At 44.1% G+C, this 25,904-nt stretch overlaps 1 protein-coding gene and 1 long non-coding RNA gene across 2 annotated transcripts in view; one reads left to right on the plus strand and one right to left on the minus strand.

Annotated features, from left to right (window-relative positions):
- The window catches only part of LOC310840801, a 33,457-nt gene extending 10,257 nt beyond the window's left edge, over window positions 1–23,200 (minus strand). The window contains exon 1 of the long non-coding RNA XR_014562150.1: window positions 23,011–23,200. This is a non-coding gene — a long non-coding RNA (uncharacterized lncRNA). The remainder of the gene's footprint in view (window positions 1–23,010) is intronic.
- Window positions 1,776–24,687, plus strand: LOC310840576 (beta-soluble NSF attachment protein). Its single transcript, XM_083730787.1, has 11 exons — window positions 1,776–1,993; window positions 10,821–10,900; window positions 12,844–12,960; window positions 15,201–15,247; window positions 15,380–15,457; window positions 16,186–16,241; window positions 17,672–17,756; window positions 18,378–18,482; window positions 19,745–19,813; window positions 23,209–23,259; window positions 24,407–24,687. The coding sequence occupies exons 1-11, from the start codon at window positions 1,887–1,889 to the stop codon at window positions 24,509–24,511; spliced, it is 900 nt and encodes a 299-aa protein (XP_083586913.1). The 5' UTR covers window positions 1,776–1,886; the 3' UTR covers window positions 24,512–24,687.
- Window positions 24,688–25,904: the final 1,217 nt, after the last annotated feature.

Raw genomic sequence — 25,904 nt, forward strand, 5'->3', positions numbered from 1 at the left:
TGGGACACATGAACACCCATCTCACCACAACTCTGTCTGCCCAGGGATGATAGAGCTATAGTCCAGAAGCAGCTGAAGGACTATCGGTTCCCCACCTCTGATATATGACATCACTGGTGCTAAGTCACATACATAAACCAGAGCATTTCTGAAGACAGCCCTGCAATAGGGAGGTTTTTAATGTTTGGTGCCATATTGTGTCTTAATTTGTTGGAAGCCGCCCAGAGTGGCTAGGGTAACCCAGTCAGATGGGTGCAGCATATCCATAAATTATTATTATCCTTATTATTATTAATTTTCTTTGTTATAGTGAAGGATATGTGGCACTCAATATTTCCCTCGCCAGTAATGAGTTTTATGAGGAGGGCTTCAGTTGTCTTAAGAGTGCCATAGCATCATTTAGAAGAATATAGGTAAAGGTAAAGGGACCCCTGACCATTAGGTCCAGTCGTGACCGACTCTGGGGTTGCGGCGCTCATCTCGCTTTACTGGTCAAGGGAGCCGGCGTACAGCTTCCGGGTCATGTGGCCAGCATGACTAAGCCGCTTCTGGCGAACCAGAGCAGTGCACGGAAATGCCGTTTACCTTCCCGTCGGAGCGGTACCTATTTATCTACTTGCACTTTGATGTGCTTTTGAACTGCTAGTTTGGGAGGAGCAGGGACAGAGCAATGGGAGCTCACCCCGTCGAGGGGATTCGAACCGCCGACCTTCTGATCGGCAAGCCCTAGGCTCTGTGGTTTAACCCACAGCGCCACCCGCGTCCCTAGAAGAATATAAATCCCATAATAATTAAGCAGGCAAATACGTATTTTAAGAAAGGTATGAAAAGTGGTGAGATATTCTTTCCCTTACTTTCCAGGTGGCTTTCTAGATTATCCTACAATTTCCTTTGCCCAGCTAACTTTGAGCCTGGCATTAACAACTGGGCAGGAGGCAGACATTTTGTGTTAAGCCATGTGCTGGAGTGGACGCGGGTGGCGCTGTGGGTAAAAGCCTCAGTGCCTAGGACTTGCCGATCGAAAGGTCGGCGGTTCGAATCCCCGCGGCGGGGTGCGCTCCCGCTGCTCGGTCCCAGCGCCTGCCAACCTAGCAGTTCGAAAGCACCTCCGGGTGCAAGTAGATAAATAGGGACCGCTTACCAGCGGGAAGGTAAACGGCGTTCCGTGTGCTGCGCTGGCTCGCCAGATGCAGCTTGTCACGCTGGCCACGTGACCCGGAAGTGTCTGCGGACAGCGCTGGCTCCCGGCCTCTAGAGTGAGATGAGCGCACAACCCCAGAGTCCGGCAGGGGTACCTTTACCTTTACCTTTATGCGCTGGCGTCCAGGTCAAGGGAAGCCATAGTCCCATTCTATTCTGCCTTGGTGAGACCCCGCACCAGTTCTGGGTGCCACAACAGAAGGAAACCAAGCCTTATGAGGAGTGGTTGAAGGATCTGGGTATGTTTAGCCTGGGGGTGGGGAGGAGACTGAGAGAAGATAGGCTAGCCATTTTCCAATATCTCATGGGCTGTCATGGAGCATGGATCTAGTTTGTTTTCCCCCTGCTCTCGAGTATAGGACCCGCATCAGTGGCAAAAAAGGAGATTCCAACTCAACATCAGGAGGGAGAAAAGCGGGATCGATCAACCCGGCGCGCGCGGGGTTGGGCTAGATGACCCTCGGGGATCCCTTCGAACGGCGCGATCCCACCCCACGCGAAAAGCGCCGGGCCGAACGAGACCCTGCGCGGCCGAGTAGATTCCCGGGCCGGGGGGTTTGAAGGAGCCGCCGCAGCCGCAGGAGGCGGAGCTGGATCCGGAGGGGCCTGGTCGCCGGCCGCCCTCCGCCTCCTCCTCAGCCGCTGCCGCCGCCGCCGCGCCACACGCAGAAGGCAAGGGAGCCGCGATGGACGCCGCCACCGCGGGCAGCAAGGAGCGGGAGGCCGCGCATCTCCTGGCCGAGGCCGAGAAGAGGGTGAAGTCCTCGCACTCCTTCCTCAGGGGCCTCTTCGGGTGAGAGCGGGCGAGGGGATCGGGCAGAGGGGATCGGGGCCTGGAAGGAAGGGATCCTCCCTCGCGGGGACCCGCCGCTCGGCTTTAGGCCCCGCTGGGTGCGGGAGGTGGGTCGATCCGCGTCTGCGGGCGATGGATCTAGAGGATCTAGACAGTACGGGTCTAGAGGAGAGCCGAGGGGCAACGGATCTCCCTCCCCTTTGCGACCGAGTGACCGTCGAGCAGGTCCCGCTTTTCTCCCTCGGGTTGCGCGAAATGGGCAGGGATGGATCCTGATCCGTCACCAGGATGGATTTCTGCCATAGCTGTCAACTTTTCCCTTTTCTTGCGAGGAATCCTATTCGGAATAAGGGAATTTCCCTTAAAAAAAGGGAAACGTTGACAGCTATGATTTCTGCCCACCTGCCTGTCTCTACACAGACAGATGAGGAGGAGGAGTAATCATCATCATAATAATGAATAATACTTTTTTGTGGGCCTCATCCTGGCACTCCAAAGGCCATGGACTGGCAGAGGCTGTGACATGGCAATGTCAATAAGGCAAGGACAGATTGCAGAGGAGCATCACACGCTTAGCTGGGAACAATTCCTGTTTAATTCAGCAGGACTTAAGGTAGTTTGGGGCTGCCTTAATGACTTAGCAGAGTTGTGGCGGCATCGCCACCCTCCGTGTTTCAATATGAATCCGCGCATGGGATGATGTCCTCCTCTCAGTTGGCAGGTGTGGGTACAGTGGGGAGAAAATAAACTGCAAAACCCCACAAAATCCACCCTGGGATCTGCGAGGGAAGGGTGGTATACAAATTTAATGAATCATCATCATCGGCTCAAATGGAATTATAGCATTGTAGAGTTGGAAGGGATTGGGGGGGGGTGTCATCTAATCTAGTGTTTACCAATCTTTTTTCGACCGTGGCCCCCTTCTGAGCTTGTTTCCTTCCTGTGGCCCCCCCATGGGTGTAGCCAAGGGGGGTAGCTGCTCCCCCATTAATTAAAAATCAATACATATTGAAATATACTCGGAGTCGAGTGTGAATTTCATGCTCTTTATTCAGCTCATAGTAGCAATAAATGAAATTTCCCCCAAAATGTCTAGGTATATATACATTATTAACACAATGGGCCCCGCGTGATTGGCTAATTCCGGGCTGCTCCTGTAGGCCAATCAGGTTGCGGATTCACCTCCTCCAGAAACCTGATTGGCTGCTCCTGCTGGCCAATCCAGTTGCTGATTCACTTCACCCAGGAGCTTGATTGGTTGCTCCTGCAGGCCAATCAGGTTGCTGATTCACTTCCACCTGGAGCTGGATTGGGTGGCTCCTGCGGACCAATCAGACTGCTGCATTCTGGATCCTTATTGTTCTAGGATTCAGCTCAGTAAGGCATATCAATACAAATCTTGAGGTTCTGCTGCCTCCTAACAAAAGCCTGCCCCCTAACTAGATGACCCTGCATGGATTTCACCCCGTGCATTGCATAGCCTGGCCAATGGTGCTGATGGGCCCTGATCCCCCAGGCACTGGGGTGGATTACACCCTGCACCTTGCAGAGTCAGGCCCAGGTTACCACTGGGCCTAGCTCTGGCAGCAGCAACAAACATCTCCAGCTCACCCAGCCCTACCCATTGCTACCCTATTAGTGCCCTTACCTGAATCACAGGCTCTACTGGTTAAAACAGGAACCGATCACCCTCTCCTGCCGGAAATAAACCTGGACTACTCCAAGAAAGGACGTGGGTGGCGCTGTGGATTAAACCACAGAGCCTAGGGCTTGCCAATCAGAAGGTCGGCGGTTCGAATCCCCGCGACGGGGTGAGCTCCTGTTGCTCGGTCCCTGATCCTGCCAACCTAGCAGTTCAAAAGCATGTCAAAGTGCAAGTAGATAAATAGGTACCGCTCCAGCAAGAAGGTAAACGGCGTTTCCGTGCACTGCTCTGGTTCGCCAGAAGTGGCTTAGTCATGCTGGCCACATGACCAGGAAGCTGTACGCCGGCTCCCTTGACCAGTAAAGCGAGATGAGCGCCGCAACCCCAGAGTCGACCACGACTGGACCTAATGGTCAGGGGCCCCTTTACCTTACTCCAAGAAAGTGCACATGGTGAAAAGGAGCGTTAGGCCATGGGTAGGCTGGATCCGGCCCAATCACCTCTCTTTTTAATTTTTTTTTTATTAATTTTATTAAATAATACAAGAATGTCAAAAAAGAGACAAATTTCAAACATATGCATATAAACATAATCATTCACACATTGTAGAACAATATTTAGGAAACAAGAAAAGAAAAAAAGAAAAATTAGAAAATAGATACTTTCCGTAAACAACAATCTCAAATTTGCACTTACACACAAACATGCATTTCCATGCTAGAAAATACAAATCTTGATTAAAATATTTTTAAAAGACTTCCACCGCCTACACCACACGTCTTTTATACCTAGTTCACCTTAACCTCTGTTCTTCAAATCCTTCCTATAGGTTTTCCCCTAATCTATTACTTTATATTCTTTATAGTCTTCACAAGGTTAGTCTAAACACAACTAAATTTTTGTAGTTGAGCCCTGGTTATGCAAATATTCATTTAAACAATCCCACTGTTTCCTGTACCATAGTTTTGGGTTTTCGCCTTATTAAGTCCGTCAATTTGGCTAAATCCAGGTATTCACATAATTTACCCAACCATCGCCTTCTAAATCTGGCCCACGGACGGTCCGGGAATCTGTGTGTTTTTACATGAGTAGAATGTGTGCTTTTATTTAAAATGCATCTCTGGGTTATTTCTGGGGCACAGGAATTTGTTCATCCCCCCCCCCCATATAGTTTGGCCTCCCACAAGGTCTGAGGGACAGTGGGCTGAAAAAAATTGCTGACCCCCATGCTAGGTCCTGGTGGGCAATCCCCGCTTGGGATTGGCCAAGTGGATAGCCAGCTAAATCAGGATTTTTAAAAAAATAAATTATAGTTTCCTTCACTTCTCACTTTCCTCTGTGGCCCCCAGCCATGCTGTAGGGCCCCCCATTTACACATTTTTCACTCGTGGCCTCCTTGGAATATCCTGCACCCCCACACTGATCTAGTCCAACTGCCTGCAATGCAAGAGTCTGATGTTTGCTACTTCATCTGTTGCTTCTATGGTTTTTACGAGGGCATAGTCCTGAAAATCATTTAGCCGTTCTGTAACCTCTTCTTCTTCCTGGGATATTTGGTGATGCGGCTTGTAGCACCTGATTTCTACATTACATCAGGCAAACCTTGAAGAAGTTCTTCTCAGATTATTGGTTAATTAGCAATCATGGATCCGATTCCGCTAATCTGTTAATTCAAATGTATATCTCATTTTGTTCTTAAAGAGATTAGAGCCTCAGTTTGTGCCAGGTTTGTTAAAGCAACTGGATTTACGAACGCCTGCTCTATAGGAAAGGAGGTGAATTTTACAGAGAAAATATGTGCTCTGGTCTCGTCAAATCAGTTTGGGTCCTTACAGTTGACCTTGAGTTCTAAAAACAATTGGTGATATTTCTTTCTTTTTAATCTTGCATGTTGTGGGTCCGAGGTCCCATGGCTAGGATGCCATGGCTGTTTTTATGTTACATTTTGCTGTCACGAGCATTTATGATGACATTATTTCAAGGGAACACTGTGTTCATAAGACTTCTTGATATCAGTCCATCAATATAATTCTCTTCCAATATTTCTTCAGCAAGTGAGCTGTCAAGCGTAACCGGATTTTTGCCAATAGATAACTACAGAACTGATTTAACTTTTTCCTTTCTGTTTATATTTAGGAAGATAATTGTTTTATTGTCTTCTTTTTTTAATAAGAGGTGTAAGAAAGATAGTTGTAGAAACTCACCCTTTTATTTCATTTCTGCTTTTAAAAAGTCTGCACAGAGTTACAGTATCAGAACATAAGAACACACTAAACTACCTTATAGCAAGGCAGACCAACAGTCTGTATTGTCAACACTCACACACAGCAGCTCTCTCAAGTTTCAGACTGGGGAATTTTACCAACCCTACCTAGAAATATAAGGATGCGGGTGGCACTGTGGGTTAAACCACAGAGCCTGGGACTTGCTGATCAGAAGGTTGGTGGTTTGAATCCCCGCGACGCGGTGAGATCTCGTTGCTCGGTCTCAGCTCCTGCCAACCTAGCAGTTCAAAAGCACGTCAAAGTGCAAGTAGATAAATAGGTACCGCTCTGGCGGGAAGGTAAATGGCATTTCCGTGCACTGCTCTGTTTCGCCAGAAGCAGCTTAGTCATGCTGGCTACATGACCCGGAGGCTGTACGCCGGCTCCCTCGGCCAGTAAAGTGAGATGAGCGCCACAACCCCAGAGTCGGCCACAACTGGACCTAATGGTCAGGGGTCCCTTTACCTTTACCTAGAAATATTGGGGTTTGAAGCTAGAGTCCTCTGCATGCAAAGCAGATGCGCTGTTGCTCAGTTTTGGGCCTTCCCCAACACATTGAAGATATGTGGATATGGTTATAGCCTTCTTTTTTGGCTTCTGGCAGATGATGATATAATTTAGTCTCCAAACTCTTCTCTCTAGGTTGGACTTGGGGGTTGGCTGACAGTGCAGATGCTAACTAACAAACGCAGCTCTTCATTTATCTGTAGACTCTTATTACTCGTTAATTTACAGCAGGCATCCCTAAACTCGGCCCTCCGGATGCTTTGGGACTACAACTCCCATCATCCCTAGCTAACAGAACCAGTGGTCAGGGATGATGGGAATTGTAGTCCCAAAACATCTGGAGGGCCGAGTTTGGGGATGCCTGATTTACAGTGTTGGCTACCTCTGGAATACAATGACTAAATTTTTGCATTGTTTTCCTACCTCTTTAACTTTTATCATAGCATTTTGCTATTAACAAGTTCAACCATGTAGGCCTTATCCAATATTAATTTGTTTTGGCCATAACTAATGGTTGAGTGAACCACAGTTAGTAAATATATTACATTTCTATATTGTCTGCAAGTATCATATCCCACTAAGGTAACTAAAGGGTCCACTGGTTATTCAAAACCTGATTTTTTCCTATAAAAATAATTTATTACAGAAAGCCTGATTCATTTAGGGCAAGTCTGGAATGCATGAAGAATATTCAATCTATTCAAGCTGAATCTGCAACATTTATTTTCTACATTTGACTCATCTTATATGGAGTCCGGTACCATTTAAATAGCCATTTCTAATAATTTTTTGTCCATACTGTAGGATGCCTTTCCACACCCAAACTCACATTTCTTGTGCCATAATTTGCGTAAGGTTTTTAGCCACTAATCTGTGCCTCATAATGCCTAGATCAGCTGTGATTTTATATACTCGGCTCAAGATTTTTACAGCTGGCTTGCTAGAAATCATTACCCTGAAATTTGTAGAGTTGCGCAGTGAGCTTCGGAGAGTTACTAATGAATAAGTTACTAATTATATGTTGTACGTGAAAGTATTGACATAAGGGAATACAATCACTACCTGTTTCTTCAACAGTTTCCCTATAACTCCTCATTGGTACAATTTTGATATAGTTTTCTAATTGCAGTTAACCCATTTCTGCATATTTCTCAAGATGCTTTCGTCTTCTAGCTCTTTGTTATATTGGATTGCTGAGAAAGCTGGCAGACCAGGACTTAATCTACTACTGTAGAAACACCAAATTTTAAACCAGCTACTAAAGTACATGTTTGCTAGAAAATTACCCATGCCCTTACTGTTCCAATGCCATAGGTTGTTGTTTAGTCGTTTAGTCGTGTCTGACTCTTCGTGACCCTCTGGACCAGAGCACGCCAGGCACTCCTGTCTTCCACTGCCTCCCACAGTTTGGTCAACTCATGGTGGTAGCATGAGTTATTTCATTATGTGAAATAATGGTCTAATGGAACCATAACTCATCAAAATACATTTTTGGCATTAACTCGTACACACACACAGAGAGAGAGAGAGACTGGTATGTCCACAGCAAAAGATACACCACGAGAGTCAAGGTGGAATAGCAGTTAAAGTGACAGAATAGGCCCTGGGAGATGAGGCTTCAAGGGCTAAATGTGGTCAGGACCACGGACAGCTCTCTGTGGTGGCTCAATACAAGGTCAAAGCATCAGTTTCCTTAGAGCAGCAGTTCTCAACCTGTGGGTCCCCAGATGTTGTTGAACTACAACTCCCATCATCCCTGAGCTCTGCCCTTGCTAGCTAGGGGTGATGGGATTGGATTGGATTGATCTTTATTACGGCCATTGGCCCGTTACACGACAGTTTCCCATACCAACATATTATACTTAAACCTCCAAATTTAAAATCGCCAAAACTTACAAAAGACAAACAGTAACCGAAGCAAAACAAAAACCAAAACCACCATCATACCTTACAGTAAATTTGTAACCTATACATGCCCTCTGCTCATAAATTAATCAAGGATATCAGTGGTGATATCGCCTAAAACATAGATCATGGTTTAAAACAATGGTGATATCACCTAAAACATAGGTCATGGTTTAAAGAGGTTATCCGAATCACACAGGAGACCGTTTCTCTTCTTTAGGGATAGGACGCTGATCAGGAATCTGGCAACCATGAGTGATTTTAGGGGGTCATCATCAATTAGTAGATATCTCAGTTTGGCTTCAATCGTATCATCGGCAATTCCCTTAAGATACTGAGCAAGAAACTTGCTCCTGGCCGGTAAGTGAAAAGCACAGTCAAAAATTATGTGATGCAACGATTCTGGTGCCCCACTATTACAATCACATAAGAGCGATATCTGTCCATTGAGCGATATCTGTCCATTGGAGAATCTATTTCTCAGCACGTTCGATGGGAAGGTGTTGAATCTTGCCTTTACAAAGGCATATCTATGAGCTGAGGAAGTTAAAGAATTCAAATAGTTTGGGAGCCTTAAGAGGGGTAATAAACCAAGATTTAGAGGTGAGCAGGTACCATTGCCCAAGATCATTTTCTGCTGCAAGTCCATCTCCTCTAGCTTACAGGTTACTGTTCTTTTAGCTGGAACTATGTCCTGCTCTAGTAATTTGGATGGGGAGATTCCCATTGCCGTTATTTTCAGCTGTAATTTTTTTACCCATGGGCTCTGGAAATCATCTCTCCACATACATTGTATCAAGTACAAGTTTGGGAGATTGTGCCATAGAGATAACCAGTGACAAAGTATGTGCTTCTACAGAGCATTTTCCAGGGATACAATATTAAGTTCCATGCGTAACGCTGTATTACTTACACAGTTGGGCAGTTTCAATATCCCTCTTAAAAACTGATTTTGAATGACCTCCAGGTGAGATAGGTTGGCAAAAGTCCCCCAAATTGAGATGGCATAAGCAATTGTCGGGATCACCTTGGCCTTGAAGACTTTCAACGCCGATGGGATATGAAGGGCCCCATCGGTGAAGAAGAATCGCAAGATCGCCAAGGAGATAGATTTGGCTTTATTTGTAACATAGGCTACATGGGCCTTCCATCTGAGGTTATGTTGTAACCAGACCCCCAAATATTGGAATCTATTGTTCAATGACTCTCCCATCAATTCTCCAATTATGGAGTTTCCGGCTCTTTGAGAAAATCAGGATCTTAGATTTTCCATAATTAATTGTAAGGGAATTTGCGTGACAGTATGATCCAAAAAATTTTAGGGCCCTCCTGAGACCTACTCTAGAAAAAGAAAGAATGACTGCGTCATCCGCATATAGTAACAAGGGGCAGCGATAAAGTGCTAGGCGGGGTGCATGAATCCTTTATGGGCCTCTATCAGGGGAGTCCTCATGTCACTTATGAACAAATTGATGGGAGTTGTAGTCCAACAACATCTGGGGACCCACAGGTTGAGAAAGGCTGCCTTGGAGGGTTGCTTCAGGACTGCTGCAGCTGTGTGCGTATCTCAAGTTCCATTTCCCCAGAGCAAAGTTACCTACGCTGAAAGGGCCAATATGCTGTTTTGAAGTCTGAAGCTCTGGTAGGACTGAGAAGTCTTTTGTTGCCCATGGAGGAGGTAGAGCAGCAGTGGAAAGGGACTCTTCCAAGCTGCGGGTAAAGGGACCCCTGACCATTAGGTCCAGTCATGACCGACTTGGGTTTCAGCGCTCATCTCGCTTTATTGGCCGAGGGAGCCAGCATAAAGCTTCCGGGTCATGTGGCCAGCATGACTAAGCCGCTTCTGGCGAACCAGAGCAGCACACGGAAACGCCGTTTGCCTTCCCACCGGAGCAGTACCTATTTATCTACTTCACTTGGACGTGCTTTCGAACTGCTAGGTTGGCAGGAGCAGGGACTGAGCAGTGGGAGCTCACCCCGTCGCGGGGATTCGAACCACCGACCTTCTGATCGCCAAAGCCTAGGCTCTGTGGTTTAACCCACAGCGCCACCCACGTTCCTAAGGTGCAGGTAGTTCTGGGATAAGTCCTCTGGGCCTGAGAGCTGCCTCCTTTGTGGGAGAAGCTATCTGGATTCCTTTGAAAGTTTTATTTGGCGGTGGGGTTAATTCATTTGGAGGCTGTTTCCTCGGATGATCTCTGAATCTTCATTGATTTCCAATTCTTCATTGAAAGACCCCTCTTCATTGGACCCCTCCTCTGATAGTGGTGTCTGGGTCACATTAGTAAAAATGCCCATATCTCTCTGTTGTCTTCAGGCTTTCATTGTGCAAGGTAGAGCATTCATTGTGCAGACAACTACCAAGGACTCACAGTTGTGTAATGTAAACCATTTATGTCATGGAATCAGATTGAGGCTTCCCTTTCATACCTAGATGTTTCCTAGCATTAGAAATATCTGCCTCCTTCCAATTCCTTTTCTCTTTCTGCCCCCCCCCCCCCCACAGAGGAAATTCAAAGGTAGAAGAAGCATGTGAAATGTATACCAGAGCTGCAAATATGTTCAAGATAGCCAAAAACTGGAATGGTATGTATGGAAATGTTTTCTTCCTTTGGAGAAGGAGAAGGCCAATGGATAGTTGTAGAGCTCCCATATAACTTTATGATGCCCCATAGATATATGGGGTAATTTATTCCAGCTGTTTGATCAGAATTAACATTCCTTAATTTCACATGCAAGCATGATGCAGCCATTCCCCTTTGGCTGATAGCCTAAGTCATGGTTTGCTTGCATTGAATTTTTAAAGCCACTCATCTCTGTGTATGCTAGATAATGACTCTGCTGTTTGTTGATGATTCATTCTCTTTTCCCAAGACGAAATGGAGGTGATTCAGAAGCCCTTACTTTCCCTTGCTTTCAGCTCAGTCCTTGATTGCTTCAGAACTCATTATTTCTGGATAAGTTAATTTCTCAGAAACTTGTGGAGGGATTGGCTGCACACTAGTACAATTCATTTAAGCTTAGCAATGTGTCTTGTTTTCCCTTATTGCCTTTTGCATGTCATCTATAAACAGATGCCTTCTCCGCATTGGTCCTCCAGCCATCATTTTTACCCTAGAATTGTATATTCAATCAATCATCAATCTTTATTACGGTCCAGAGACCCAACAAATTGTTACAAAGCAATACACAATTCATACAGCCTAGCTCCAGGTTAAACAAGCATTTTGTTCAGAATATAGGGATCATTGGTTCTTGCAACCACCGATAAAAACTTTGCCACTGCTAATGTTCTAGCATTTGTCCGGTCTTCCAATAGGAACCTGACATAGTGAGCCTCTGATTTTCCCCTGGAAAGTTACCAGCAAGGGTAATATCAGTTCAGCCCTGGCTTGCTCATATTTTGCACAGTGCAACAAAATATGTTTTATGGAATCAATGTCTTGAGCGCACGAGCAAAGTCTGTCCTGGTAGGGAACTCCTCTCAACCTACCATCCAACACTGCAGAAGGAAAGACGTTTAGTCTGGCTTTGGTGAAAAGCCTTTGATAGTTCAGTACTATCAGGTTTTTAATGTAAGATGTTAACTTAAAGACATGCCCATATTGTACGCTTCTCAGCCTTTTGGGTAAGATCAAGTGTAGTTGTATACTTAAAATATAGCATAATTTCAAATGTTTCCCTTTCTTCTACACCTTTCTCATGGTCTTTGTGAATGCATAGTATATTTCTAGCTGGAACAATTGCATTGTTACAGAGGATTTATTTGTGATAATTAAAACTCCCTTAAAAGTATGGCAGGGGTGGGGAGCCTGTGGCTCTCTAGATCATGAGTAGGCAAACTAAGGCTGGATCCGGCCCAATTGCCTTCTAAATCCAGCCCACGGATGGTCCAGGAATCAGCATGTTTTTACATGAGTGCAATGTGTCCTTTTATTTAAAATGCATCTCTGGGTTATTTGTGGGGCCTGCCTGGTGTTTTTACATGAGTAGAATGTTTGCTTTTATTTAAAATGCATCTCTGGGTTATTTGTGGGGCATAGGAATTTGTTCTTTTTTCAAAATATAGTCCGGCCCCCCACAAGGTCTGAGGGACAGTGGACTGGCCCCCTGCTGAAAAAGTTTGCTGACCCCTGGATGTTGTTGGACTTTAAGTCCCATCAGTCCCAGTCAGGAAAGGCCCATGGTCAGAGACGATGGAGCTTTCATTCCAGCCACATCTGGAGGGCCAGAGGTTTCCCACCCCTGAAGAACATAAGAACATCTTGTGCTTTGTAATTAATTCAGAGACAGATCCAGAACAGAGAAAATTACAACAATCATTGCAAGCTGTCCTTCAGAAACATCTGCACTCTTCCAAGCTAGAGCAAAGAATAGGTTATCTTTCAGTGTGAGCCTGAATTCTGTATTTACAAAGGAAAATATGGGGGGGGGGTATGTGGGAGAGATCCTTGTCCTTTTTGTCATTCAAATGGCTTCTTATAACAGTGTCTAGAGATCATGTGATTTGGGGACTGTTTCTTTTCCAGCTGCAGGAAATGCATTTTGTCAGGCAGCCAAACTCCACATGCAACTACAGAGTAAACATGATTCAGCAACCTGTTTTGTAGACGCAGGCAATGCTTTCAAAAAGGCAGATCCCCAAGGTAAGATGCATATTGTGCATAGTACAACTGTCTAGGTTGGTATTTACCTATGTTGAACAAGGCATTTAGGTAGGACGATGACTTATAAAGCACTACGGTTTGTAGCTTTGAGATTTTCCTAAGCCAAGGCAGCCAAATGAAACTGTACTCTCCTGAGAAGAATGTATCATCATGAGCGGTCCTGAAAGGCCCCATGGGAAACTCGGAATAAATGTAGTGTTAGGTCCATTTCACACAATTGTTTTATGTGCAGTGGGGTCAGTAATAATTGTGGGATATGAATGGGTTTGTTGAATGACATATAGCTGACTTTTAAGGATACTAAAAAGTGTGTAAGGCTCCAGTCCTATACATATTTACCTGGGAGTAAGCCCCATTGAACTTAATGTGGTTTGCTTCTGAGTAGACATGCATAGGGTTTACTGAATGTATATTGTGCTAGGTTGCATAATAAAACATTAATCCTTCCAAACTGTTTCCCCCCTTAAAGAATAGTGAAAAATAATACGATATCTTGATATCTGTTTTTTAAAAATAAATCTTAATGTTTTCCCCAAACAAAATCTGCCTAAACATTTGCTAATCAATCACAGTTTTTTCCCCTGACTGTTCATGTCATTTTAAAGGTTTTACTAACACCCAGGCTATGTGTATTCCAGCTAAGATTATCCATGGTCATGTGGATATTTACATGCATAGATCCTGGCTTATATTAAAGGTCCTATATGTGATGGGAAGAGAATGAATGAGTCTTAGGCTTGTTGCAATAGTATACACACATGTGTGTGCGTGTCACATATACAAGGGCCTGTATGAATTGACTATGCCTTAATTCAGTTTGAAGACGCAAATATTGCAGCCTACAAATGTTTTATTGTGTTTTTAATATTCTGTTGGGAGCCACCCAGAGTGGGCGGGATATAAGAAATAAATTATTAGTAGTAGTATTACAAAATAGGACTGGGGCGGCTGGGAGGACAGCAGTAGATGGCGCCAGAGTCAATTACAGGCTGAGCCAACTACTGTAATTTTTGCTCTATAAGACGCACCAGACTATAAAACGCACCTAGTTTTTGGAGGAGGAAAACAAGAAAAAAATATTCTGAATCCTAGAAGCCAGAACAGCAAGAGGCATTGCTGCGCAGCGATCCCTCTTGCTGTTCTGGCTTCTGGGATAGCAGCGCAGCCTGCCTATGCTCCATAAGATGCACACACATTTCCCCTTACTTTTTAGGAGGGAAAAAGTGCGTCTTACAGAGCGAAAAATGCGGTAATTCTAGTTTTGTCCCCTTCCTCCTCCCTGCTACATTATACAAGGGAAAAGTGAGACTAAGGAGGAGAAAAATGAAAGCCCATGTTGCTTCATCAACTGATTATAAAAAGGCAGGCAGGTGGGGGCTGACTGAGGGCAAACTGAAATTGGTGGGGCCATTTGCCTCTTTACCATAATGGCACAACTTCTATTGTATATGAGTGCTGGGGCGCATATATTGAACATGTGTCCATGTTCTCTTCATCGGAGGTGGCTGGTGTCTTTGTCAGTCAGTTCCCTCAGTGGAAGTATATGGAGAAGCTCTTGAGAATGGGAGACTTCCAGTAATTACCTTATTTTTCGCCCCATAGGGCACACCGGCCCATAAGGCGCACCTAGTTTTTTGGGGGGGAAATAAAGAAAAAAAATTATTTCCCCCCCAGGTGCGGGGCTGGGGCGGGGGAAGCCCGAGCTTCCCCTGACCCCAGCCCCCAGAACAGGCTGCTATCCGCAAGCCGTGGGAGAGCTATGCGATTTCGCGCCCCAGGCTTCGGGGTGCAGGCAGCTCTCCGCAAGTCGTGGGAGAGCTGCACGAAGTCACACAGCTCTCCCATGGCTTGCGGACAGCTTCCTGAAGGCTGGAGAGCGAGAGGGGTCAGTGCGCACCGCCCCCCCTCGCTCTCCAGGCTTCAGCAAAAGCCTGCATTCGCCCCATAGGACGCACACACATTTCCCCTTCATTTTTGGAGGGGGAAAAGTGCGTCCTATAGGGTGAAAAATACGGTATGTCAGAGCACCTGTGCTCAAAAGGGATCTCTGGCAAGGGTGAATGGGTTGAGTTGCTATTAGAATTTAAGAATGGACGAGTTTCTGAATGCTGAATCTAATAATCTGAGCAAGCTAGTTCCTTCTACTTGTGAAATATACCATGTTTGAATGACTGAGCTGATTTTATTCATTATCTCCCCCTAAAATGCATACGGTACAGAGGCTATCAACTGCTTAAATGCCGCCATCGATATTTACACAGACATGGTAAGAAACCCTAGGTGCTAGGGTTGGGATTCCTGTTCGTGACCGTGCAGATTGGTGTTAACTCTTTGGTTCAGCTGTCTTTGTGGTCGGCGTTGAAAAGAGAATAATTAGGTCAACTGCTTCTCTTCCTAGGGCCGATTTACTATTGCGGCCAAGCATCACATTACCATTGCAGAGATTTATGAGTCTGAGCTCGTGGACATTGAAAAGGTATGCCCATTAAGTTATCTGAGTCCCTTGGGTACATGTTAAGACACTGTCAGAATAGTCTGAAAATATTTAGATTGCAACCCTGTGCACACTTCCCTGAGCACAGACACAGTCCAGCAAGCCACACAGAATACTGTTGTTGTTGTTGTTTAGTCGTTTAGTCGTGTCCAACTCTTCGTGACCCCATGGACCAGAGCACACCAGGCACTCCTGTCTTCCACTGCCTCCCGCAGTTTGGTCAAACTCATGTTCGTAGCTTCAAGAACACCATCCAACCATCTCGTCCTCTGTTGCCTCCTTCTCCTTGTGCCCTCCATCTTTCCCAGCATCAGGGTCTTCTCCAGGGAGTCTTCTCTTCTCATGAGGTGGCCAAAGTATTGGAGCCTCAGCTTCAGGATCTGTCCTTCCAGTGAGCACACAGGGCTGATTTCCTTCAGAATGGAGAGGTTTGATCTTCTTGCAGTCCATGGGACTCTCAAGAGTCTCCTCCAGCACCACAGAATACTCTTAGCTTGCTCAAATGGTGGCAGCGGTAGTGGGAAGTATACAAGAAGATATTTTCAGATGAAGAGGAATCCTTTTAGCAAAGGCAATAAAAGCACATTAGAAATACAGCCGCTCCACCTATGACGCTGTTTTATGTTGTGTCCTTTTCCTAGTTTGAAATTTGGTTTTGTTTTCTTCAGTGTTGCATAAGTTATGGAAAGCCACTGTTTTGCTTTCTTTAGGCTATTGCCCATTATGAACAGGCTGCAGATTACTACAAAGGGGAAGAATCCAACAGGTAAGTTTTCATAAAATAGCTACTCTTAGTGTTCAGTGTATAAATCTAGATTACAGTCGTACTTGGTTCTCGAATGCCTTGTTTTTTGTTTGGTTTTTAAACTTTTTTAAATTCAAAATTAAAACAAAACATATTATCCAGAAACATATCATCCTTATTCCCCCCCCATTTTTCCTCCTTCCCCCCACCCTCCCACACAAAACCCACCCCCCACCCCCCGACTTCCCTCAGTTCCAGTCTTTGATTTCTTTAAAAATGCTATTTTCTGCATGCTACACAGTTGTATAGATCCTCAAACTATTTAGCTAATTATTATCAATAAAAAGTTTGTGAATGTTTATTCAAAGCCAGCCAAGGAGTCCAGTTTGTTGCATCTTTAGATACTTTGTAAAGGGTTCCCATTCATCTTTAAAGTCACAGTTATCCGTGTCCCGTAGCTTGTATGTCAGTTTTGCCAGTTCTGCATAGTCCATCAATTTTTCTTGCCATGATTCTTTAGTTGGGGTTTCTTCAGTCTTCCATTCTTCTATTAAAACTCTCGCAGCCATTGTTGTTGCATACATGAAGATGTTTTTTAGCTTTTTTGGCAGATCTTTCCCTACAATACCTAACAAAAATGCTTCAGGTTTTTAAACAAATGTTAAATGGAACATTGTCTTCAATTCGTTGTATATCATTTCCCAAATTTTTAAAATTACCTTACAATCCCACCACATATGATAAAATGTCCCCTCCTTTTCCTTACACTTCCAACATATATTTGAACTAGTTTCGTACATTTCCCCTAACTGCACTGGTGTTGAGTACCATCTGTACATCATCTTCATGTAATTCTCCTTCAATAGGGAAGGTTCTCAAATGTCTTGTGACTCGACGTTTTGGCTCCCGAATGCCACAAACCCAGAAGTGAGTGTTCCGGTTTGCAAGAACCAAGGCACGACTGTACTTCTGTTTTGGCTTTTCTTTTGACGCTATAAAATGGCATTCTCTCTTTCCCATGCTGAAAGGTGCGACATAGCATCCAAATCCTAAAAATAGCTTTTGTGGATTGGCATTTTGCTTGCCCAGCTGCCAACTTCAGTATCAACACCCCAGATTCCTATTGATGTGATGACAGTTGGAAGTTGGCCAGGGATGGGGACTCTGTGCCCTTCCAAATGCAGTTGGACTACAACTCCCATCATCCCCAGACCATTGGTCAAGGATGATTGGATTTGTGGTCCAACTGCATCTGGATGACCACAGGTTTCCCTTGATATAGATATATCATACGATGACTGAACACCAGTGTTCTTCCATCTGTATGCATGGGGTCAAATAATTTCCTAAGGAGTTGAAGCTTCTTCATCAGTCGTACGTTGCTCCATTTTGCATTTGTTTAGAAATCCTTACTTCTGTGCAATTCAGCTAATTCTACCTCTTGCTTCTAGTTCTGCTAACAAATGTCTGCTGAAGGTGGCTGGGTATGTTGCTCAGTTAGAGCAATATCAGAAGGCAATTGAACTCTTTGAACAGGTAGGTTCGCCACATTCAGTGTCACAAAAGGGAGAGAATAAATCATAGGCATACAATCCAAAGCATTTATTCCTGCTCATTTCTTAACAAGTTACTGATGCCCAGGAGGACCTCAAATAATAATAATAATAAAAAAAAAACAGTCTCCAGTCCGGCTCAGAAATCCGCTCCACTTCCCAGTGGCCGGGGGCTTCTGGGGCCAATTTTCAAGCGTATTTGTGCTTCATCTAGAGAGTTTGGTGTCCTCTGATTTAATTTGCTGTCGTTTTATCCTTTGGTGGGGAGTTGCTGCAGGAGCTGCTGCTGTAGCCGGCGTATAAGATGACCCCCGACTTTTGAGAAGATTTTCCTGGGTTAAAAAGTAGTCTTATATGCCAGAAAATACAGTAGTTCTCTATTTGTGGTAGAGTGAAATGTGTTGTGAAATTGAAATAATATTTTAAGACTAATGTATTATTATTATTATTATTGTTACAACCAAAGTGAAGTCTGGAGTTTTGGGACAACAAAATACTGGCATTTCAAATAGAATGAAAGGGAATCACAAGGGACTGGATGATATAATAGCATTTGGGATTTTACTGCTCCCTATTGGGCTAAATGTCTGTTTGCTCTCTTTAGGTTGGAACAAGCACTATGGATAATCCATTACTCAAGCACAGTGCAAAAGATTACTTCTTTAAAGCTGCCCTGTGCCACTTTATAGTTGACGAGTTGAATGCTAAGGTTAGTGCAACTCACTAAGTACCATCATTGTATAGGCCAAGATGCACCCTCGTTTGTACAAAGAATGTACAGAATCAGTTGACTAACGTTAAACCATCAATACCATCTGCTCATACTGCTGTTCTTTCTGCAATGACAAGTGATCACTGTACAAGCCCTACTTGAATGTCCTTTTTTATTATTATTAAGTACAAATTAGAAAACATACATATTCACAACAAAAGAAAATACAAAAGAAAAAGAAAATACATCTAACCAAGGGAAAAAAATTAGAGAATATTTTGTCTCTTTTCATACTTACAGTTATTTATACCTCTATAAAATGCTATTCACAATAAAGCAGTGAAATGAAAGATATCAGAAAAAAAGAACAAAGAAAAAATGAAGAAGTAAAAGAAAAAGATCATAGGTGAAAAATTTTAAAAGTAGATAAGTACTCACAATACATAGCCGTTTCCCATCTATATTTATATTCAATTGTATAATTTCATCTTGTCCTTATCTACCTTAAATAAAGTGTTGTTGTTTTTTTAAAAAAAGACTTCCACCGTTTACCTCACGCGTTTTTAATAATCCGTTTGTCAGAACCTCTGTTCTTCATATTTTCCCTTTGGATTTCCTTAATGTCTCACTTTGTATTTTTTATATTACGCACAAGATTATTCTAAACACAACCAGATTTAAAAAGAGAATGGTTGGGGAAACTTTGCGAGTACCTGGAACTAGCAAAACTGACGGATATAATAAGGAGAAAATCCAAAACTATGGTTATGAAGCAATGGGAGTTCTTAAATGTTTATTTACAAAACCAGGGCTCAACTACAAAAATCTGCCCTACTTGAATGTCCTTTTCTGTGCTTGCTTATGGTAATGTGAGACTATGAGGCAAGAAGAGTCATCACAATTGCCTTGTGTTTTCTTGCCTTAAACCTTTGATGGCAATCACATATGTCTAAAGCCAGTCCTGTCTGTTTGAAGTATGGAGGTATAGTTTCAGGTTTGAGATAAAACAGGTGTAAGTTTGTAACACAGGACTGTCCTATTTATAAATAGCATATACAAGTGTCTCTCACCATACCCTTTCATATTCTAAATGCATTTCTCCAAATGTGCTAAGTAATTTTAATTTTTTTCCACCCTTGCATTGTGATCCATTTCCAAGAAATAGTTTCTGGTAGGTTTAAGGGCTAAACTAGATGATATGCAGGGAACCTGCTTGGGTCGATGAAATAGGAAGCTTAAAATTTGCTGCTCTCTTTCAGCTTGCTCTGGAGAAGTATGAAGAAATGTTCCCGGCCTTCTCAGATTCAAGGGAGTGTAAACTATTGAAAGTAGGTGAAACTGCATGTGTTTGAACGAGTTAAAAATAGAAAAGTGTTGCTGGATTTCCTCTTGTAGCACTCTAATTGTCACATGGAGATTGCCAGATTCCCAACGTGTGACTAAAGGAGATATGAAGCCTGAAAACAGAGGGAAAGAATGGCAATGGCCATATACCGTATTTTTCGCTCTACAGGACGCACCCGACCATAGGCCGCACCTTGTTTTAGAGGGGAAGAACAAGAAAAAAAAAATCTCCCCCTCTCTGCTCAGCGCCCCTTCAGCGAAGCGGCAGGAAAAACGGAGCCCCTTCCATTTCTCCTCCCGCTTGGCTGAAGGGGCGCTGCGCAGCTCTCCCTCTCTGCTGAAGCCGGGAGAGTCTTGCTCTCCCGGCTTCAGCAAAAGGAACCCAAAGCCTCTGGAGCGCAGCACGAGTTCCCGCTGCGGTCCAAAGGCTTCAGGTGTGCACAGACCCCTCTCCCTCTCCAGGCTTCAGCGAAAGCAACGCGTAGCCTCCAGAGCGCGGAGGGAGCGCTCCCTCTGCGCTTCGGAGGCTTCGCGTTGCTATCGCTGAAGCCAAGGAGCCTGCATTCGCTCCATAAGACGCACACACATTTCCCATTAATTTTTGGAGGGGAAAAAGTGCGTCCTATAGAGCGAAAAATACGGTACATATAATCACTTCTGGTGGGATTTGAAGATGTGCTGTACCGGTTGTTGCTAATAAGTGATAATCAGGGTGGGAGGGGGTGCAATGCTGTTGAACTGCTGACCATCGGCCAGGCGGGCTGGGGCTGATGGGAGTTGTAGTCCCATTTTGATCTGGCAGGCTAAAGATTCCCCACCCCAGCCTCAGAAAGAGGGAAAGGGGTCTGTATTTCTCCTCCTCCTCACTTCTGTGCTTCCTTTGGCTCTGAAGAAGTTCTGGAGATCTTTCCTCCTCACTCCTTTTGAATAAACCCACCACATTTGCTAGCCTCAAAAATGGTTTTGCTAGCCAACTAGGGACTCCTTCCAGTGGCCTGCAACATTTCTGTGCTGGGTGCAAAGAAGGGGCTTCCCCTTCCCTTCCCTGCCTGCTTGTTTCCTATGGCTTCAAGGGCTTAAATACTAGGCCTTGTAAACAGATCTCCAAGCTACATTCATTTCCTCTTCCACTCTGATACTCACAAGTAGACCTTTGTTTATCAGTGTGGCGTTCGTACGGAGCCCCCAGTCGTCTCACAGGCTATTGACCCGTACACCACTAATCCACTGCCACCAACCAGGTCCTCTCCAGTAAAATCACTTCAGCCTCAGTCAGGTTCTCAATAAATGAAGAAGAGTGTATTTTATTTCAGACACAAACAAACTTTAACGGCATTCCAAACGTTGGTGCTCTTTACTTTCTTAGTCTTATTTTCCTCTCTCTATCTCTTCTACCTCCCTTCACTCAAGAACCCACTGCCCTAACTGTCTATTACCAACTGCTTCTTCAACTGCCTTTCCCAACCAGTCAACCCAGTAAAACCCATCAACAACTCCCAACAACAACTCACTCAAACCTGGGCTAAGCCCTTTTATACCCAGGTAGGCTCTGCCTCTGGCTTTCCTATTGGTCTATATTTTTAACCCTATCTCTCCCCCCGTTCAAACATTTTCTAAATGAATGGGCAAACGCCACAATCAGTATACCCTTTCCTCTCACACAAGCTTATTATAGGCTCTGCTCCTGACTGGGGTACCACTTTTAGCCCGCATTTTTGATAGTCTCGTGTTCATCCAACCCCTTCTTCACTTCATCCCTTGACTCTCCCCCCAACATCATCTTTCTGAGCCACAGCCCAGTGGAAGAGAATATGTTTTGCATGCAGAAGGTTTTGAGGTTCAGTCCCTGGAATTTCCAAGTAGGCTGGGAAAGACTCGTGTCTGAAACCTTGGAGGAGGCACACTGAGCAGGACTAGAGATGTGAAGGTCTAGAAAGAAGAAATGATACTTTTGGGAATTATAGGGATTACCCAAACTGCATAAAAATTTATTTATCTATGCGACTACGGCAGCAAGAATGTTATTTGCCCCAGAATGGAAAGAAGTCCCAATGAAAGAAGAATAGATACAAAAACTTATGGAATATGCAGAAATGGTAAAACTTATGGGAAAAATAAGAAATCAGTCTGACAAACTTTTTATAAAAGAATGGAAATGGTTTATTGAATATTTACAAACAAACTGTAAACAGATAAATTGGCGGGATTATTGTAATAACCTGCAGCTTGATAAGAGTGTACATTTAAGGCAGATGAGTAAATGATTAAGTTAATTTGGAATATCAGAAAAGAAAAATATAAATTTAAAGAACTGCAGAAAGAGGGGGGAAGGAAGTCGAGCATCGAAATGTTAAATTGATTGTAAAATTATTGAAATGTATAAAATTGAAAATCATAAGTAAAAATTTTAAAAAAAGAAAAACTGGGAAGGACACAATTCTCCCTCCCCCCATATTTCCGTCTTTCCCCTATTTGTTTCTGGAAAATTGAGATGGGGGGGGGGGCAATACTTGGATTTTTTTCCTTTCAAATTTTCTGGAGTTTCCCCAAGGCCTTTACATTTGTAGTTGGTACTGAGCTAGATCACCCAAAGTTTTGAGGCAGAACAAGACAGCTTTCTTTCCCTGACATAGATAGACCTAGTTCCTAGGGATGGGGACCACAGTGCCATGTAAATATTTTCTGACACTTCAACTCCCCACATGTCTCAGCCTGACCAAGAGGTCACAATCGCTGTGATGATGGGTGCTTATGCAGGCACCCCATCCAGCCCTTCAAATCCAGCATACTCTTGGGATAAACAGCCGTGTATATACAGTGGTACCTCAGGTTACATACGCTTCAGGTTTCAGACTCCGCTAACCCAGAAATAGTGCTTCAGGTTAAGAACTTCACTTCAGGATAAGAACAGAAATCGTGCTCTGGTGGCGCAGTGGCAGCAGGAGGCCCCATTAGCTAAAGTGGTGCTTCAGGTTAAGAACAGTTTCAGGTTAAGTAAGGACCTCCGGAACGAATTAAGTACTTAACCCGAGGCAGTGGCGTAGCGTGGGTTGTCAGCACCCGGGGCAAGGCAAGTAATTTGTGCCCCCTAACCCGTGGATTTGCGCCCCCTAACCCTAACCCCCAGATGTTGCGCCCGGTGTGGCCGGCCCCCCTGCACCCCCCATGCTACGCCACTGACCCGAGGTACCACTGTAACAGGTTATTGCTAAATTGAAGGGATACATTACCTCGTAGTTTTTAAAACGCCTTCAAGTTGCGAAAAGCCTCTTTCAGTTTTACAGAGCGCAAAGAGAATTAGTTAACAAGTTCATCTTCCTTGAGAGATGGAGTAATATTATCACTTCTGCTGTTTAATCTGTTCATGTCATCCTGCTAGAAATTACTGGAAGCTCACGAGGAACAAAACTGTGAAGCTTACACTGAAGCGGTAAGTAGGCTTCTGTTTTACTTGGACACGGGGCAGGTTTCATAGGGCCAACTTAAAAAAAAAAAGTAAAATAGCCAGCACTATTGTAACCACAACTCATTCGAAGCAACAGAGACACAGAGTTAGTTCCAGATTAACAGTACAATCTTAGGCGGTCACTTCCATTACCTGCACACCATACATTTAAAGCACACGGCTTTTCACCAGAGTATCCTGGGAACTGTAGTTTGTTAAGGGTGCTGGAAATTATAGCTCTCTGAGGTGTAAACTACAGATCTGGGGGAAGCAGTGCCCTTTTAAATGTATTGTGTGGCTGTGCATTTTCAGGTAATTGTATAGCAGACATGTCCAACACATTGATCATGATCAACTAGTTAGTCGCTGGATTGATTTCTGTCGATCACAGGCCGAGAGAGAAAATAATAATAATATAAATAAATAAATAAATAAATAAATAAATAAATAAATAAATAAATAAATAAATAAATTTTATTTGTACCCCGCCCTCCCCAGCTAAGGCCGGGCTCAGAGTTAGTTTCTCGTATCTATGATTTGTTAGTGAGCAAAAGACCAAAATAACATTGATTTGTATAAAACAAAGTCACCTCAGTGGCCGAAGGAAGCACCCCCCCTCAAATTTGGTCCCCCAAATCTGATTTGGTGAGGCATGAGGGGAAAGGAAGTCCCGCTACACAGATGGAAGTTCTTGTGCCCCGCCCCCACCGCCTCACAGGATGGATTCACGGGGTACAACCCAGAACCTTTATATTTTTCTTTTGGGTCATATTCTGAAAATACCGTATTTTTCGCACGAGACTATAAGACGCACCTTATATTGTTGAAAACAATATGTGCACTTTGTCTTTGTAAAGTGGTACCTCGGAAGTTGAATGGAATCCGTTCTGGAATCCGACTTCCAAAACGTTTGGCAAGCGAGGTGCAGCTTCCGATTGGCTGCAGGAAGCTCCTGCAGCCAGTCCGAAGCCGCGTTGGACATTCGAGTTCCAAAGAACATTCGCAAACCGGCACACTCAGTTCTGGGTTTGCGGCGTTCGGGAGCCAAAACGTTCAACTCACAAGGCATTCGGGATCTAAGGTACAACTGTACTTGCTTTGCTAACCGGTTATGTTACCCTCTTCTAATTAGGTTAAGGAGTTTGATTCAATATCTCGCTTGGATCAGTGGCTGACGACCATGTTGCTTCGCATTAAGAAATCCATTCAGGAAGACACTGACGGGGACCTCAAGTGAATTGTCAGTACAATTTGTGGCACATGACATGTCTGCTGAAGTATACTGTGTTGTGGCCAAGGACCATTATGGGATACTTGGATCAATGCTTCTAGCTTAACTGACTGGTGTCTTGTTTAGTACCCTGTTGTGGCTCGTTCGGTGTAACTATGGATATGAACTATATATATTTTCAAGCCCTTGTGTTTTTGTTTTCCTTCTAAATGCGGCCTGATCTATGCATATTTACTTGCAAGTAAGACCCTCTGAGATCAGCATTCCCCGCATCACTGTCCATAGGATTGCTGCCTTACAGTGCAAGGCATCTTTACTTAGAAGGAAGCCCCCTGTGTTCAATTGGACTTTCTCTCTCAACGTATTCATAGTGTCTTATAAATCCAGTCTGTTGACATAAAATGCTAGCCAACCTGAAATTTAGGCACACTTACTGTGAGTCTCCCTCCAAGAGTATGGTTATTTTTGGACAAATGAGTTCATCAACTAAAATTTATTTGGGCCCTTTTGAGATTTCTCTTGCATTAATAGATACGTATTATATCAAATTGTGTTGTTTTAAGTGTGATTTCCATTCCTGCTTAGGAAATGTGGCCAAGTCACAAACGCTGAGATGACAAAATCTGTGATCCCTGCCTAATGCAATCCTATTCCTGTTGAGTCAACTCGCACTGGCTTCAATGGGGTTTTACTCCTTTGTAAGTACATGCAGGGATCCAAAGTGTATCTATATTAAGTATCCTCTGGCTCAAAAACAAGCAAGAGTATGAACCATCTGGAATGCAAATTTGACCTTAGCCGAAATGATTACACGACTTACAGGGGGAACGTCTGTCTATCTGGACAACATGAACGAATCGGAAGGGTTTCTTCTAAATGTTAATTACATAATTTGCAACTACTGACGGTGGTGCAATTCTCGAAGCGTTTGCCTGCCCTTTCCTTTCCTTGACCAATTATGATCAGCAGTGCTGATGCAATCCACGCGCATCGATAGTCTGAAAAGATCTGAACATACGCAGTGATGGTGATACAGTTCTGGCTTTCACACAAACCTACGTGTGTTGGAGGTGCCCTGCGGAAGTTTCAGTCAGGGTAGTTGTGGGGTCCAGAAACATAAACACTATGAGTCACTTCAAAAGGGGTGCGAAGGGGTGTGTGTGAATGTTACCATTTTTTAAAGTGACTAACAAGCAGATCCTCCCCCCTCCTCCCTTTCTGTGGCGACATTTTCTTCTCCAAACTGGGAGCTTCTACACCAGGCATAGGCAAACTTGGCCCTCCAGATGTTTTGGGACTACAACTCCCATCATCCCTAGCTAACAGGACCAGTGTTCAGGGATGATGGGAATTGTAGTCCCAAAACATCTGGAGGGCCGAGTTTGCCTATGCCTGTTCT

The sequence above is a fragment of the Podarcis gaigeae genome (genome assembly GCF_964106915.1).
Source record: "Podarcis gaigeae genome assembly, chromosome: 3".
NCBI classification, from domain to species: Eukaryota; Metazoa; Chordata; class Lepidosauria; order Squamata; family Lacertidae; genus Podarcis; species Podarcis gaigeae.

What these genes read in the sequence shown, in the direction of transcription:
- LOC310840576 (XM_083730787.1), top strand. Translation starts at nt 1,887, where the DNA reads ATGGACGCCGCCACCGCGGGCAGCAAGGAGCGGGAGGCCGCGCATCTC. An exon ending in CAAAAAGGCAGATCCCCAAG is followed by an intron (nt 12,961 to 15,200) that starts GTAAGATGCATA and finishes CATACGGTACAG; the next exon opens with AGGCTATCAACTGCTTAAAT. An exon ending in TTGACGAGTTGAATGCTAAG is followed by an intron (nt 18,483 to 19,744) that starts GTTAGTGCAACT and finishes GCTCTCTTTCAG; the next exon opens with CTTGCTCTGGAGAAGTATGA.